General features: G+C 37.3%; 2 protein-coding genes across 4 annotated transcripts; one reads left to right on the forward strand and one right to left on the reverse strand.

The window, feature by feature from the left end:
• Positions 1 to 318: 318 nt before the first annotated feature.
• LOC113641059 (uncharacterized protein C13orf42) lies at positions 319 to 3,411 on the forward strand. The gene is made up of 3 exons (XM_027143651.2): positions 319 to 947; positions 1,692 to 1,833; positions 2,042 to 3,411. The coding sequence occupies exons 1-3, from the start codon at positions 570 to 572 to the stop codon at positions 2,290 to 2,292; spliced, it is 771 nt and encodes a 256-aa protein (XP_026999452.1). The 5' UTR covers positions 319 to 569; the 3' UTR covers positions 2,293 to 3,411.
• A 412-nt stretch (positions 3,412 to 3,823) lies between these two features.
• rnaseh2b (ribonuclease H2, subunit B) lies at positions 3,824 to 12,753 on the reverse strand. 3 transcript variants are annotated; one of them, XR_003440190.2, is made up of 12 exons: positions 12,429 to 12,752; positions 10,735 to 10,806; positions 10,501 to 10,608; positions 9,904 to 9,980; positions 9,120 to 9,234; positions 8,976 to 9,040; positions 6,916 to 7,021; positions 6,749 to 6,830; positions 5,345 to 5,390; positions 4,755 to 4,849; positions 4,180 to 4,257; positions 3,939 to 4,001 (listed from the first exon to the last, which is right to left on the reverse strand). XR_003440190.2 is itself a non-coding variant. In XM_047814841.1 (11 exons), the coding sequence occupies exons 1-11, from the start codon at positions 10,998 to 11,000 to the stop codon at positions 3,894 to 3,896; spliced, it is 903 nt and encodes a 300-aa protein (XP_047670797.1). In that variant the 5' UTR covers positions 11,001 to 11,006; the 3' UTR covers positions 3,824 to 3,893. The 3 variants fall into 3 exon arrangements, 2 of the variants coding, with proteins under 2 accessions (XP_047670797.1, XP_026999451.1); XM_047814841.1 differs by lacking the exons at positions 4,755 to 4,849; positions 12,429 to 12,752 and adding an exon at positions 10,955 to 11,006 and having other exon boundaries at positions 3,824 to 4,001; XM_027143650.2 differs by lacking the exon at positions 4,755 to 4,849 and having other exon boundaries at positions 3,828 to 4,001; positions 12,429 to 12,753.
• Positions 12,754 to 17,963: the final 5,210 nt, after the last annotated feature.

A 17,963-nucleotide genomic window follows, 5' to 3' on the forward strand; every position in this document is an offset into this window, starting at 1 on the left:
CGCTCACCTGCTGGTTGTGAGCATGTGAAGAGCCTCTGACACACAAAACCCACTCAGAAAATGATAATGACACAAACGTTACAAGGGAGACAAAAACAGTCATGACCTGGTTTCATTAAAGACCTGAAAAACCACTCAAAAGCTACATGTTAGTCTTTTATATAATCTCGACCAAGTGCATCTAAGGCCCAAATGGACACTCTTGGGGTTTTCCCCCACTGAGGTAATGCACGTTAATAATCTCTGTAATGAATGTCTGTTGCACCTGATTATCTGTATGTAGCCTAATACGCGTGTCGTTGATTCATTATTAAAGTTTGGGTTAGAGTTACCGTTGCCATAGCTACGTTACCCAGCAACGGCACGGGACAAAATAGGAGTTGTTTTGCCTTTTTTTATCAGTGTGTGTGTTTACTATGTGCATTCAAGGGCAGTTATGTCAATTTTTATATCCACTTTACAGACTTGTGAGTACTTCCATGTAGGCTGTAAAGTTAATCCAGGGGATTAAAAGGGATGCATCAGTTGGATTATTCTGATCTGATGACTTTCTGAGAGTGTTTGCTGTGATGTTAAAGAAAATCAACTCGGTTTTCCGGCCGAACCGAGGCGCTAGCGCGAGACAGGACTACCACAGTGCATGCACGGTGAAGCTCGTGCGCAGCGCTTCCATGCTCGCGGTTGGAGAGAGGAGTCGTGCGCAGAGGGAATCCACGCTGAAACGAAGCGCGAGCGCTGTCAGTATTCAGTCCAGCACTGCGCTGTATTACTACCACAGCCGAGAGGAGCGCGTGTTGCTCTACTCACAAAACCAGGACTGTCTGGAGTATCTGCAGGAGCTGGTTGCGCTCAGGCGGCGATATACCAGGACCATCAACGACCTGAAGATTGGGGAACGCAGAGAGCAATCCTCTAGCAAAAAGAAACCTGCACCACAACCTCCACAGGTACAGTACGGAAAATAATATTCATACAACTGTACTGAGGGTGCATGAAATTTATTGTGGTTCCTGGCTGCTTAAAGCTAAATTGCAATGTTTTCAAAAAGTCCATGGCTTAAACTGCCTGTCTTCCTTTTTCACTCCTCCAGATTAGTGCACTTAAAAGACAAGTTCATAACCCTTGTTGGTCGTGGAGTAACCCCTGTTCTGCACATGATATTGTTTCCCTGAGCCAACTAATCAGCTAATTAACAATCCTGTATGAGTTAGTGAGTATGTTTGAGCAGGGGAAACACTAAACATGACAGTTGGTGACTTAAGAAATGTCTGTTCTCAAAGTCCATTCATGAAATTTCAAAACCAGTCACATTGGCTATATGGTTGTGTCATAAACCAAGTGCATATAATGATGAGGTGCTTAAATGTAGGAATGCACATATACATGCACCGCAGAATTAATCTAAATTGTACAACTTACTCTTCCCATGAAATTAACAATGTAACCACTGGTGTTATTTAGATTCAGTGCCTAGGATACATTACAATCAATGGGTCTCAACTACAGTCAAGGAGAGCCACAATTTTGATTTCTATACTCAACACAGAGCCAACAGAGCCAATACTGATTTCTATACTCAACACAGAGCCAACACTCACTGCCTCATATTGCTCATGAGCTTATTAATAAATGAGGTTGATAATAAGCTTACTGAAAGGAATATGTGAGCCCATGTTTTTTTCCAAATACAGCAAAATCCACAACCATCTGCTCCAACAATCCCCAGCGAGGAGGACACACTGCAGTTTTTTGATGCTGTTATCGCCAGCTGTGACTCAGAGCGTACCAGAAAACCACATGTGGATGATGGCCATGCAGATATAGACTTTATTGGTTCGTTGGAGAAAATATCTGATATTTGATATTCTATATTCTAAGAGTGAAAATGCGTCCCGTTTGAACTGTATACAACAGACATGAGTCAATATGTAAATTAGAATATTTTAGAAGCACATTTAAGACAGTTAATTCAATTCTTTCTACTGAATTCACTTTGTTCAGTTAGTTCGTCATTTATCATGTCTTCATTGACCCCCTACAGTGGCGACCAGTACGAGTCAGCACAACCTACATTCTAACTGGATGCTGCGAGACCCTCGGCGGATATGCACAGATGAGTCTCAGCTGAAGTGGGCAGAGCTGAGATCAGACGAAAATGCTTGGAGGAAGGCAGCAAGTGGGACCACAAGCAGCATGAGACGGCTACAGAGAAACCCCATCCACCTACCCAAAGTGGTAGAAAGTGCTTTGCAGACCCTGCGCTTCAAACCCAAACTTAAGAAGAAAGATTAGCATTAACTGAAAATGACTGCCAAGGATCCCAGCTGATTTATGATGACATACTGTTATAATGGATATGCCATTTATAGATTTCAGTTCAGTTTAGACAAAGGTCGAAAGTGTTCTGTAGTAGAACGCGACAATGGTATGCAGACTCTACAATGCCTTGTCTAATGATGCATCTAAAGCCACTAATAGTTAGTCAGTATATGAAATACATATAGTGGCATCCATGACTCACCTAAAATGATCGAATGTATGGATTTTGTGCAATCAGTGGCACTATCCAAACAGAAAATAATAAACACTGGGACTGGGGAGGCTTGGAATAATTAAGCTTACAGACACCCAATTGGAGGAACAGCCTTCAATGATGCTCAGAGCTGTTGAGTCACATGTTGTGAAACATGGATGTGAGCATAGTAAAGTAATATTAGGGTAGTGAAGCTCCCTCACTGACCAGCTTCATCAATAATCCACGGCAGATCAGAGTCTACGTTTCAGGAGTTTTCAACAACAGCAAGGCATGTCCAAGTGACTATAGATGGAAAATAAAACTGTCCAAAGAGTCAACCAGCCCGAGTAATAAGACTCTCTTCTACTCAACAAACTTCAATTAGAGATTTGTCTGCGGGAGATCAGATTAAATCACTCAGCTGCTCAGGCAATGATCCTTTAGAACATTGATAAACTGCTACGGTTGTTTGGAAAACAAATGTATAAAATTTCAAAATGCAGTGCAAATGATCAAGTGACTAAAAGCTGCATGTTCAAATTAAACATGCTTCAGGTTTTAAAAGTGCCTTTTATATTCTAGAACTGTTTTTTATAAAGTACATGAAAGGACATTTTAATTTATGCTAAAAATCATGTTAAAACATATACCAAAAGTCCTGTTATCTACAAATATTATTTATAAAATTAGTTTTCTGTTTCAACTTTTATTTGTTTTAAATAGGTCCCTATGAGGAACATGTACTTTCCTTTTCTCTAGAAAGAGGAAACTAAACAAACAGACCATGAAACTTTCATATTAAGAAGCACATGGCTGGCTGTTTAATACAAAATAAGAATGAATAAATAATTCAGTAAGTAGTGCTGTAGTTTTAAATAAAGGCTTTGGTGTCTGTATTATTGATCATTAAGCATCATTAACCATCATTCATGAGGTTTGTCTCTCTACTTGTGACCATTTATCTAAAGCGTAGTTGAACTAGTTGTTCTTACTACTTAATCTTAACATTCATTCAAATCATCTATCATCACAAATTCACGATAATTCACTATAAATCACGAACAAATATAAATCAGGAAATTTTGGTAAACTTTAAAAGACATTGTAGGAACAAATACTCATGGACAACACAAAGGTAGTGTGCCATGGTGCTTACATAACATACACTGAAAAAGGCGAGTGGGGCACAGAAAAAAGGAAATAAAAGGGTTAAAAAAAAAAAAGCAAGCAATGACCAACAAAGGCTTTGCCATGAGTTCATGGATACTTTAAATGTACATTGATGTGTACATAATGAATAAATGTAACAGCACATGTCTTTTTTTTTACTTTATTAACAAAAATATACACATATGCAGTATCAGACACAAACACACATTCACTTCTCCTGCTTGACTTTTGGACTAAAGAATGAAGACATGCACTTCATGCCAGTTTTGTCCACTTTAGCAAGTGTTTTCTGAGCAGCCGTCATCTTCTTAGGAGGCTATGAAAAAACATTAACATTGATTTACTTTCCACACACACACAGGGTTCAGAATATACAGATTGAACAAAAAGCCACACCTCTTTGAAGGCCAGAAAGGCAGACACTTGTTACAGGCAGGCTAATGAAAGACAAAAAGTCAAAAGCCAGTTATGCTTGGATTCGTGTTTTCACTCACTTTTCGGACGAAGTCAGCACTGTTGAACTTGGTGTAGTCCTCCCCTGCCTCCACTGGTTTATCTGACAATTTCCTTTTCTGTTCAATAAAAGACAGCAACCACACAATCACCACATCTTTTCTATCTGCTGCTTATACGACAAGGCAGAATGTCTGAAAGTCAACGTTAACTACATATCTGTTTATTATCTAGTAAACAAAGCATTTAGCTACTACATCTTTTTCAACAGAATAGAACACAAACAAGTACTTCCTGCTCTTATAGGATTTAATAACAATGATTTCCAGACTATGTTTCCACTGACTGTAGTCAAATATGAATTGTTAGAGCAACACATCATATCAAGCCACACTATATTATAAACTAAACTAAGGCCAAAACTATGTGGACAAACATGTTCCTTCCCCTAAACTGATGCCATAAAGTGTATGTCTCTTGTATGTCTTTAGATTACAATTTTCCTTCACTGAAACTAAAGGGCCCAAACCTCTTCCAGCATCACAATGTCCCTGTGAAGTGAAGGCATGGTTTACCAAGCTAGGAGTGGAAGATCGCAAATCGCTCATGTCCTGACCTGAAACTAACTGAACATCTTTGGGATGAACTGGAACTCCAACTGCATGTCCAAACTCACTAATGCTCTTGTGAATAAGTTGGAAAATCCACAGCCTTCTCAGAAGAAATAAGGATATTATATAAAAAAAAAAAGTATCAAAAATATATTTACATTTATTGCCCTGTAAATAGTGTTCTAGTGACCTAGAAATAGAAATAATTCTTTGGGGTTTTTTCTCTGGAATTTTTTAATTCCATTTGAAGAACAAAAAAATTCTTAATGTCATATCAGACTTTGAGATCCCACACATTAAATCTAATTAAGTGAACCCCAAGAAGAACACACCAGCCAAGCATTAGGAACAGAAACAGCTACAAGTTGCTGTTAAGTAGCATTAGCTGATTTTCTGTACAAATCACAATAGCAAATATTTTATAGCAAGTAACAGCAGAAACAAACAGCACCTTGACCTGTTTTATTACATTTGGCTGGGGTGTGTTAAAGCATGCCATCATATTAGATGAACAAATACTAAACCAAGCATAGAAGTAACAAGAAAAAGAAAGAAGAATGCAACTCTGGCTGTTGCAGAAGTCCATCTCGGTTACCTTGGAAGGAGGCTCCACTTCTTTAGGGCTGGATATTTCAGGTAACCTGTTGAATGGAGCAAGTATGGTGTATAGTGAAAAGAAATGCTAAAAGAATTGCAACATTAAGAAAAACATAATAATAAGCACAATATGTAGTAATGCAAGTTATCCATTGGATATGCACTATAAAATTGTGCCTTCTGGCCATTACCATCACTAAGTATCACAATACTTAAGATAAAATAAGTTCAGTAAATAAATAAAATACATCTGTTGTGCTAAATGAATTCCATCCAGTGGTGTGGTCTACGCGATACGCAGGTATACGCCGTATGCCCACTAGGAAAGGCCAAGGTATTCCGTATACCCACTTAAAAAGCGTGAGGATACGTAACAATATCGTTTTGTGACAGAACTTTTCATAAATTCATCCCGTCTGTGTTGCGAACACAGACTGTGGTTGCGATTGCGAATCACTAACGTTTTTGGACCATTGGGGCTTCCGTGGCCTGTGACCTGATCTGACATCACCTACCAAGGAGGAAAATCAGTTGCTTGGTGATGTTTTGTGGCACAAATTTGAAATTAACTAACTAATGTAAAAGATATGAAACGAAAGCAGACAAATTACACTGAGTGTTTTCGGAAGCCTGCGCCTAAAGCTACAGCAGCTTCGGGTGACATTTCACCCAAAGCCCGAGTACAAATGTATTTGGAAAGCTTTGTAAACTACCAGTTCATTCAGTTCATAATATTCTGCAATGAAAGAGTGTTGGTGATAGAACTGAACAAATGTTTATTGTTCACTCTTAAATGTACATTGAAAATTGACAGCTGATAAAACCTGTGCTCCAGGTCCCATATTCATATAACATTTAAGGCTAAATGTAGCTCTTAAAAGGTATAGTTCACCCAAAAATGAAAATTGTGTTATTTTTCAAAATATCATCTTTTGTGTTAAACAGAAGAAAGAAACTCTTACAGTTTTGGAACAAATTGAGGTTGAGGAAATAGCACAATTTTCATTTTTGGGTGAAATTTATACCTTTAAGAGCTACATTCAGCCTTAAATGTTATATGAATATGGGACCTGGAGCACAGGTTTTATCAGCTGACTGTCTTTTGTTGCTTATAATAAATTGGAATGTTGATAACGCATAAGCAGTCTTTAATAATGCTCTAAATTACATATAGATGCATATTTTATACATTAGTGAGTGAGGTGGTGCCTATGGGGTGTCGCTCTAGGATGGGGGCGTATGAGGCTGGGGGGAGGGGGGGGAACCCACAGTATACTTACTACAAAAAACTAGACTACACCACTGATTCCATCCATAATAGCTAGCCTACTAATGTTAATAATTTACTCTCAGGTTACATTAGACCTCTATTCAGGAAGATATGTAGTGTGTGTGTACTTACTGAAGATGTTTTAACAGATCTTTGCTCAGCTCTTCACTGATATATTCTGAGATGAGTCCATGAGCATAACGCAAATAATCTTCTGCAAAAATAATTCTCAATATCACCACTATTCACCACACACACACAATTCAGTACAAGCACAGTTTTCACTCCATCGGACTTGCCTTCAGTCACATCGGTCTCCTGTTTAACTCGCACATAAGTGGTGGACTTCACGCCTCCACCCACAGAAATGTTGCTTTTTTTAAGTGCACTCACTGTGTTCAAAACCTGAAAGAACAAAATGACAATTAATGACAATTAATTTAAAAAAATATTTTTATAGCAGTTTTTGTTCTATGAAATTTAGGGGTCGGCACTACAGTGATATTATGGAGCAGTAAAATTCGTTGCCCTCTTTTATTACTAGTGTAGTGTGTTTCAATTTTTCCAATTTTGATAGCAGCAGTAGACACAGAACAAGTTGTACAGCTAATCATAAAACCTCTCAGTTTCCCCATTCATTGCTTTTCCCCTCGTATACTGTTTTTAGTTGTTAACTGTATAAATGTTAACATTGATATGTTACAAGTCTCTTCTATATTTGGTGCGAGTTATTTAATGGTAAAAAGGTTAATATTCATTCCATCGAGTCAGAGGTCAACAACCCACGGCTCTTTCATCCCTCTGCAGTGGCTCCCTTTGGCTTTGAAAAACATAAATACTAAATATAGAGAATTTAATGCTTCAATGACAGAATCATTTGCCTTCACTGCTGACAATGCTAGTTTACCTGTATGTTTGATATGTGGCAAGAAATAACTAAAACAATAAAAAAAAAGCTAATATAGAAAGACCTTTCCAGAACAAACACAGCATTTGCAGAAAAGTAGAAAGCTGGAGAGATTTCACAACTGCTGCCAAAAGTTGAGCAAAGCAAACATACTTTTAAGAAGTGGATTAAGTCTATAAAAATCAACCACTCTTCCTGGTTATCATTTAATCTGTTATTATATTGCAAATATCCAATGGACCCTGAACTGATGTAGTTGTGTTTTTATTGGGTCTTGATGACTGATTGCTGTATATGACAAAAAAGAATAGACTATGGGGCTTTTTACACCTGGTCACTTCATGCGTTTTCTGTGATCAGATAGCTATCCGATGGTAAAAAGACCAGGTCTAAATGCCCTCCGAAACGTTTTCGAGACGGATATAAATCCGATCAAACCACTTCAGGAGGTGGTCTGGGACGCATTTCAGATGAAACTGGACAGGTGTAAATGCATGTGTTTGTTCAAGCCACACACGTCAGCGCTATACTCCTCCCAAATGGAAGTACGTCACAGGTGACTCGCGAGTCGTGCATCGCGCCAGAAACAAATATATTTTCCCACCAGGGTTGGCTCCGATCTTTCACCCACTCATTTGGTCTTAAAATGCACTGCTGCCAACAGCAAAAATGCAGCAAACAGTAAATGCTGTTTTTTGTAACAACCGCATGCACCAAAGCGTGTTCCATTTCAATTACCCCGGAAATTAGGTAAAATATTTGCATATTGGGCGGGAGTAGAAAGATCAGATAGATATGATAAATGCCAAGACGCATTTATGTGGCCTAATGTAAATGGAACAGTTTTAACAAAACAGATAGCTATCGGATCAGATAAAAACACATGAAGTGACCAGGTGTAAAAAGGCCCTAAGAGGGAAAACTGCAATAACCTTCCGTCATAATTAAACACAAAGTGGCCAATTTTTATGTTGTTTTTTTTTTAAACACTCTGCTGCCATATATTTCATTATATTTTAAAGCTGGCTGCTTTTTATTTTATTTATTTTCCATAAATACATACCTGCGTTATACATTTTGTTTTAAAGTAACCTTACATGTGCCAGTATTATTTTTCTAGTGTTGATAGGAGTTTGGTGTTTGCTTTTTCCTTCGTCACAAATAGCAATAAAACGTTAATAGTTTTCTTTTTGCAGTTCTAGAATTTCATAAAAGCAACAAACTCATTTTGTTATAGCATAACCAGATACAAAACTTTATATACCATGTTAAGGGGTCAAATAGGTTTTGGGGCTTTTAACTGATGAAAAATTGGCAAACATTTACCTCCTCTGATGTGAAGGTTGCAGAACCCTGTATTAAGTGTATGTTTGCATAGCTACTGTCACAGACAAATTTGTTTCAGTAACATCCCTAAATATCAAATGCAGCTGTATGTATATATACACACACCTTTTTCTTCAGCCAGTCCATGGTCTTCTCTTGGCTATATCTGTGGAATTTCTGACTGCCCACCACTACAACAGAAACACAATCAGCACTTAACACACCGTTAACACTAATGCTGTCAGTTAGTGCACATGTACACATACTCACCTTTTTCATCTGCCACATGATGAAGTGTATCCAGAGCCTGTGTGCAATTTAGCAATTTTGTGCACCCTGGGTATTCCTCATCCATGACCATCTGCTGCAGTGGCTGAAACTTCCCCTGTGGATACATTACAATCCCAGAACTTACTGCCTCATAAGCAATTGTTGTGTTTGTATAAAAACAATCATTATATTTATATAAAATTGTATGCATGTATGTGCACATGGATAACACACATGCATTAAACAATAGCACATTTTAAGTAGCAGCAAAAAAATCACCTAAATAGTGCATTATATAATTATATACTATACTACATATAGCGCATGCTATATACTTATACCCACACTTATGATGGATGCACGTATAATTTAAAAGTTGTTTAACAAGCAATGGAGAAAGATTGCTGCTTGGTTTCACTTTTTTTTTTTTAAGAAGAATGTTCATTTAACATTTAGCAAAAGGCGACTCCATATCAGAACTTTCTAACACTTAAAGATGAAAGCTTTTCATTTAAGATTTCCGTCTGCAGATTTGCAGTTTATCAGTAAAATTACAAAATGTTTAATGTGTTGTCCCTTAATAAATACAAGTCTGTAACTGTTGTAGTATAGTTGCTGTAATGGAATAAAAAAAACATTTTTAGAGTAGCTACAGCATCACACACGATCACTATGTAGTTTCATATAGAGCATGTTTTACCACTAAAATTTTAGGCTTTTATCAAAATGAACACATTATTCCATGTTAAACATTATTTTTTATAATGGCACTGAGCTGGTTTACCTCCATTGCACTGCTCTGCAGGTACGGCAACAGCAAGAACAGTGGATCCATAGGAGTCACATACAGCAGCCTGCCATCTAAAAAACATGAATTCTATGCGTTCATGCATTCACATACTAAACACGTACAAGTCAAATGTAGTTGATGTGAATCAAAACAAGCCCGTCACAGGTCAATGAGTTAATTAAATATAGTGTAAAAAGCTACAGGTGGAATTTTTTTTTTTTATACCTGATCTATTAATTCTACTGCAAAGAAAAACTCCTAATAAGTGAATGTCAGAATACTATATTTTATACAGCTTTGTTTACAAATCATGGTGATTACATGTTCTGATTGTGTATATTAGGAAAATGAGTTTCTGTTTCCTCATTCTGGGAACAGTCCTGACTAAGAACAGACTGATACTAACAATGATGTGCACAGAGATCCTGCATCCCGATAAATGTACTATGCATGATCTTGGCAACACATGCATCACATTATTGCCTCTGCTTTATGACTTAACACTTCCGATTCATAAAATTCCCTTTGTTACAGCATTTGATCAAATTCATTCATAATAAAAAAAATAAATAAATAAATATGCATTCTTACCTCTTTGGACTGTTTGGTCAATAAACCAGGAGTGGAAATCTTCAACAAATGCCTTCACCTCATACAGCCGCACATATCCACAGCTGAACAGGTATTGGGAAGCAGCACCTATTGTACAGATTAGAGGGCTATTAGAGGAAAAAAAACTTTACTGGCTTCACAGGACTGTAGTTGGAAACCTGATCTAGCCAGAAGATCACCATGCGTAATACAGTAACAAGATTTTGTTAAAACCTGTAGCCGGATTCCTGAGGCTGATGAATGTTGGATCACCATCATGTAGCTTTGTCTTGTCCAGGGCAGAATCTGTTCAATGTAACGTGTTGACATGCACCGAGTAAGATACAGGCAACAGAAAAATAAAAGACAAGAAGAAGAAGATTAAATTATGACTGCTGCCAAACATATAGCAACCAAATCAGTAAATCAAAATTTTAAAAAAAGGTGCCCTTACACACAAAACCGTTTTTACTTGTATTTTTGATATGTGTTGGGTCCATATGTGTTTGTGTTGTGTCGGGAATGTGAAAATGAGCTGCTACCTCCCCTGTCAGTTCTAGCCACTTAAAAGAAATAAGCAAAGAAATCAGGTCAGTTAGAAAAGCTGCTCAGTGACATAGAAATGATCGAGCTCATTACTATTCATGAGCTCTCCCACTTGAGACCACACCCACAGAATTTGTATATCTCAGTGAGTTTCCCATACAGCAAGGACGGCTGAACATCAATATACCTGAAGAAGCCATTCTACCGCAATTCCTGGTGATTGTAAACAAAGTTCCTCTATCCTAGGCTACTTATTGCACTGGGTGAATAAATAGTCATGCTCTCATATCCTAGCAGTTAGCCAATCGAAGCAAAGCAGCATAGCTCATTGAATATTGAGAACTAGCGCAATTCCAGCTGTCTTCCTACAGGCTTTCTATAGCACGCTAGAATGGCTTGAAACAAGGTAACCAAGGCATTTTTTCAACAACAACAAAAAAAAGTTACAGAGTCCATGCAGGGCATCTTTAAAGTAGGTAAAACTATACACACTGCCATCACCTGTGTAAAGTATTTTAGAAACTTTTCACTGCCATGAACCATGTGCACATTCATAACAAACATGTGATCTTGAGTGGTGTCCAATATTTATTTTGTAACAAAACTGGCTGACTTTGTAAACCTTCTTCAATCTGCAAGTTGGTCAAACATCAACCTTGGTGTCTTCACAGACCTTGATTTATTCACAGAAGCAATGCCATGATGAAACATCTCGAGTCCCTTTAATTCCATTAGTAGCATTAAAGGAAACTTGTGATGCTACAGTTTGGAAGTGGGATGTAGGGGCTTAGTGGTTAAGGTGCTGGACTACCAATTTGAAGGTTGTGAGTTTGATTCCCATGTCCACCAGGCCACCACTGCTGGGCCCCTGAGCAAGGCCCTTAAGCCACAAGTGCTCAGTTGTATAAAATGAGATAAAATGTAAGTCGCTCTGTATACAAGTGTGTCTGCTAAATGGGTGTTTTAGTTTGCTTTTCTTTTTAAAAGCTTTCACTTTATATTCAAACACACAATCCGACTTGGTCAAACAGTATCTACTCTTCATCTTATAACCTTAATCCCACTAATAAGTGCAGTACGTTTATTGTTACTAATACTGTTTGTGTCCCATAATCATCATCATCTCCACCTTAAATGCTCACTGTTTCGATGAATTAACGCACACAGCATCACTATATGACTCAGGATTTTAGAAGTACTGCTAAAGAAAACAGTATAACTCAATAATAACACAGTGAAGGTCGACATTTTAGGAAATAGCCGGTTGCTAAGGATGACAGAGTAGAATTTGCAATTAGCCGTTAGAGAGCTTTAGCATTAGCACACTGAACTTCATAACAAAATGTATATATCTATATATTATTTTGGTTTATTTGTCATACCTGCAGCGATGACAACCCAGCTGTCATTACTGGTGTGCGCCGAACGCTTCTTTTTGGTTGTCATTTGCAGGAGTTTGTGCTTTGTTTATAAGTCTAAGAGATGAGGAGCTTCACAGAAATGGCGCCACTCGTTTGTTTCTCCACTAAGAGCTACAGGGGGTATCAACAACTACAGAAGTCTTTTCCAGCACATAGTTAGTGCTCCTGTAAATAAAAGTCGTTTAACGTAATGCTTTAAATCGACCAAAAAATGCTATATCCTTAATATCATGTTTGATCTACGGACACGATATTTTTTACACAAAGCCTTCTCGCCGTGACCCCCTCCAAAAAAATAAAAATGGTACGTTCCAAATCGGTCTCGAGCGCCACGCGCTTCTGCTAAATACAGGCGTTTTTTCTAACTTTCATGAACGGAACACCGCCTCTTTAGGGTTATAGATTTTGAGTCATACAAGTATGAAAGAAATTGTAGAGCTTCAAGTCTTTATTGGCGAAATTATAATGTGTGCTGATAAAGTTAATACACAATTCTTTGTTATATATGTATATATGTATAGATGAAAAAATCCTGTCATTTCCACTAGATGGCGCCAAAGTCTTAAGAAAGGTTTACAGAGCCTTAAATAAGTAAAGTGGCTCTGCAAGTATTTAATTTCAAGAATTTTTATGAAACTACTTCCATAGAGTAAGTTTTATATACTAAAATATAACTAATAGGACTGAAAGAAGTAGTTTTCCTATTTAGTAAAAATATTTGGCAATATGTCTGAGCATCATACAAAATCTTTCTTTAAGGTCTAAGTCAACCAAGACAAAATATCTGTGATCTGGAACAATGGTAGTGGTGTTCAGGTCAGATTGTGGTCTGATGATTAGGGTATGAAGAGACTAAGAACCTCCAGATAATAAGGAATACATTATAATCTAACAAAGATTATGAAACAAATAAATACATGCTAAAACAAAATAAAACATGGCATGCTTTTACAAAAGGAGAATTTAGTCAATGCTGCTACTAATAAGTCAATTAGTCAATGCTGCAGTATTAAGCAGGTAATATGAACAGTTACATTATCATACAGTTACATACATGAATTAGTTTTTGTTTTTTTTTCAGCAACCACTTAAATTTGAGGTAAGCATTGATTTATTTTTCCATTTACTTTCTGATCCAAATTAGAGTGACTGAAAATCAAAACATGCTTTTACAGAGCAAAGCAGAGTTTAAATATGATGTCATATTTATATATATAGAGAGAGAGAGACTGACTCTGACTGCTTGGGATTTTACAGAAACCTCCTTGGCACACCACAGGAATGGTAAGATTTCTCAGATCATCATGGAGGAATTCTCACAGCTGGGATATGACAATCCTAGACGTACACACACACACACACACACACACACACACACACACACACACACACACACACACACACACACACACCACACAAATGGAACTCTGTGACTGTGAACTGTATGGAAGCTGAATCACCTGGTTACCTTCTTGTGCATTTATGCATGCATGCTCTGACCATCAAAAAAGTCACAGTTTGATGAATGTCTTTGATTTCACCCTTCTTAAGCACCAGGGCTGGTGACAATCACATGGATAAACAATACCATCATGTCACAGAGTAGCATTTGACAAAACGTTCCATGCATTTAAAACTCACTTGTGGACCAAGGCAATGACTTGCCATCCAGTGGGCTAGATAGGGGAGCTCTTTGTGTTCTATGGCACAGGAATAGTTCATCTGATAATCAAACCTCGTTTTTGTGCTGTTGGGCATATGTTGTGCAAAACTCAACAGGTTTCTCTTTAATGGAATGGTATAAGGTCAATTACTCAGGTCAGTGGTTAACAAAAGTGGGTGATATGACTGAAGGAACCCCAAGGTTCAATTACAAGGGCACTCTAGAGTAGTCATCTTTTGACCTAGGACAGTGGTGTCCAGACATTTCAAGAAAGGTCTGGTGTGGGTGCAGGTTTTCATCCCAACCAAGCAGATGCCACACCTGAGTCTACTAAAATCCAAGATTAACTTGTTAAAGGCTCGGGTATGGCTCTTCCTAGATTGGAATGAATCCACCTTTACCCACATTGGCCTTTTGCAGATAACACTGGACAGTCCTTAAAAAGGAAGTAAATTTAGTAGAACCCTTTGTTCTGTACCACCGAGTTTTGGATGGTGGACGTTTGTAAATCTAAAACTGGAAGATTTTGGGAGACTGAATTATCAGACTTCACTCTAATGAAGCCAAAATCAAGCTATTACGAAAATCTAAAACTAAGAAATACATTTACTGCTGTGAAGAGTTAAAAGGAGATGATGGAAGTCTACCGGGAGCTTTGGATCAGGAAACATATTTAGCTTTGGCTGTAGTCACAAGCTGTTATGCCGATAACTCATCAGTGCACATAAAGTCTAATATGCATGAAGCAAACAGAGGAATTGGAACGGACATCAACACAACAACAATATTTTTATCAAATAGTACATAATGTGTTCATTTTGTGACCTTCACCAAAAAATCTTATCTGGTGATTATCATTATCTCCAAGATAAGATAAGATAAGATAAGATATGCCTTTAATTGTCCCACAAGACAAAATATTTAATGACTACTAAAGTAATTCTACTTTGACATTAATGCACACATACAGCTATTTTACTGATTATGTTATAATTATAAGCCGATCATATCCATCATCATGCAGTAGTGTGATGTCCATTTGCCTCCTCTAGTGGAATGACATATTTAAAAATCTTTAACAATAATTATGACAGAATGAGGTTGTTTAAGATGGGACACAGTTTCTGTCAAATATATGGCAGCTATATAAGAAACTTAAACATGTAATTATGATGTAAATATACTTCTTTCTTTACATGTGCTCCATTGTGTCTCACCCTTCTTGGTTTTTTTCTTTCTTTCTAATTTCATTTCCTGTCTGGGGGCATGTACAGCAAAAGCAGTATAGTGACTAGGGACAAATCATTCTGATGAAATGTAGTGATAAAATATAAAGGATATCCAGTGTGGTTGGGGTGTGTTTAAGAGCTGGTCAGCATTTTCTGATGATGTCATTCCTGATGATATCATAGTCTGGACCATGGCCAAGGTACCCTAACAAGATGACTTTTCTTGATTGTTACCAAGTCTGTTATCATTTTTATTTTTATGCTGATATAAAAGAAGTCACTCTGTGTTTGTTTCTCAGTGGTATCATCATAGCAGCAGTACTACCACCATCAGAAGGTTTAGTTAGCTTGTTTATGGACAGCAATACTTGTTTGAATGGAATGAATGATCTTTTAAAACTGTATAGCACACAGTAATACTTACTGCACACTTCCACCCACACACATGCAAAATTAGGCAAACACACGCACACTGACCAACATGTACCTAACCCTGAGACAAAGCACCAGCAGTAGACTATACACTGAAAACTCATGTGACAGTAAAGAACCTATAATTACCCACAGCAGTGATTTTTGCACAATTTTTTATGTCACAGTGTCTATAATAACAGGATTGCAATCACGAACATTTGGAAGGATGTTGTTTAAAAACCTTTTGCTCACTCTCTGCAGTGAATACATCCGTGACCATTTTTTTGACAAGGTTGTTGAATGTTGTGAATTGTGTTACAGGACAGAAAGTGAGGGAGAGGGAGAGAGACAGAGAGAGAGAGAGAGAGAGAGAGAGAGAGAGAGAGAGAGAGAGAGAGAGGGAGAGGGGGGAGAGTCTAAGAGCACCAATGGAGCTTTAGGGTGCTCACCGACAGACAGGTGAGATAATCTTAAAATAGACCTGTGAGATGATTTCATGACTGCGCATTGTGCTGCTTCTGGGTGTCGTCTTTAAATTGGTAATCTGACCAATTATAGCAAGAAAATAACCGATTTTAAATAAATGTATGACTTCGGCGAACTTTTCAATTCACCCGGTAAAAGAACTTTTCATCATGTTTATTTTCTACTGTAGGATAGACACATAAACTGAAGACTCTCTAATGGGTTGTATTTCGTTTGAATAAACTACAAAAACTCTCATTTTGTCGTATTTTCAAATAAATTAAAGTTATTAATGCGGTCAAATTACATGGCAACTTTTTGGGGATTGGTGGCTTTCTTTCTTTCTTTCTTTCTTTCTTTCTTTCTTTCTTTCTTTCTTGAAACGCTGCCAGTTATGACCAACTTTAAGGTTGGTCCGTTACAAATGAAAAATCATTAAAAACAAAACTAATAAATAAAATAAAAATAGAAGATAAACGTATAGGCCCACAGGTAATCGGCTTTTTGTGTATTTAAAGTCAAACCGGAAGCGTGTGTGGAAAATGAGACCATCACCTCAGCTGTGTCAACAATTTCATGGCCCGACTTTGTGATTCTCTTGCATGAATAGCCAAATGAACTCTATCTCCCAATGTCCGACAAAATACTCTTTAATGCAGGTTTTTAAAAAAAATTTATTTCATTTTACCATCACACTAGGTTTAAAAGAATTAGAATCTTTACAACATTCCCAATATACCAGTATAACCCAAAATCCCACTAGAAAAATAAACACAGCGGTGCCAAAACTTTTGTATACCAATATAACCCAAAATCCCACTAGAAAAATAAACACACCGGTGCCAAAACTTTTGTATAGTATACAAACAGACACAAACGCAAACTTCGCAATAGGATATTGAGGTTTGTAATAATTGTAAATTGCAAAATTTACAGTTAACAGCAAGATAGTAGTAACCCATGGCTTAGTTTAAAACATAATCCCAAATCCTAGCCTTATTCTATTGACTAGTTATCACTGTACTCCTGAGACGCAGCTCGTGCACTCTGTATGAATGTGAACAGATGCAAGTGACATCTGGAATCATTTAAATCTCGCAATTGCAGTAATATAGACCCATGTCAGATTGTTTTAATGCAACGTAAAGCAATTCCATTAAAGACTATAGGCTGAAATAAATTTGTCTGTTGCTAAGATGCTATATAAAAATTACACCTGGGTTTCCTACTGTCTCCTGTATTTCGTTGCTAATAATGCAGTCATGTCATGTCATTAAAAGCTCCACGCGCACCCATAACATGAGCATTTGTGATAATAAACATTTTAAGAAATAAATAAATCTTTTAATAAGGGATAAATATCAAGTCACAAAATTTCAAGACATGCAGTGATGCAACTCGATAGCAACAGTAGCTATTACTTGAGGTGGTCGAAAGAAAGCAGCAGTCTACGGACAGAATAACGTGTATCACAATAACGCATGTGAAGTTATCCGAATATATTTTATATGAGCTTTCTGGTTGGTCGGAGAAATTAACGATGCCATAACCTGGAATCGATTCATACATGATGTATAGCTTATGTAATATACAAACGTCCTAGGAACAGACTATATGTTTGGGACGCAGTTTGGATGAACATTAAGCTCTGCTCGTGCGCCTCTTTGTTCAAAAGAGAAATCCGTTTTGCGCATCAGTCCTGAGACGGTATTTCATGTAACAGAC

This window comes from Tachysurus fulvidraco, chromosome 6 (genome assembly GCF_022655615.1).
Source record: "Tachysurus fulvidraco isolate hzauxx_2018 chromosome 6, HZAU_PFXX_2.0, whole genome shotgun sequence".
Taxonomy (NCBI): Eukaryota; Metazoa; Chordata; class Actinopteri; order Siluriformes; family Bagridae; genus Tachysurus; species Tachysurus fulvidraco.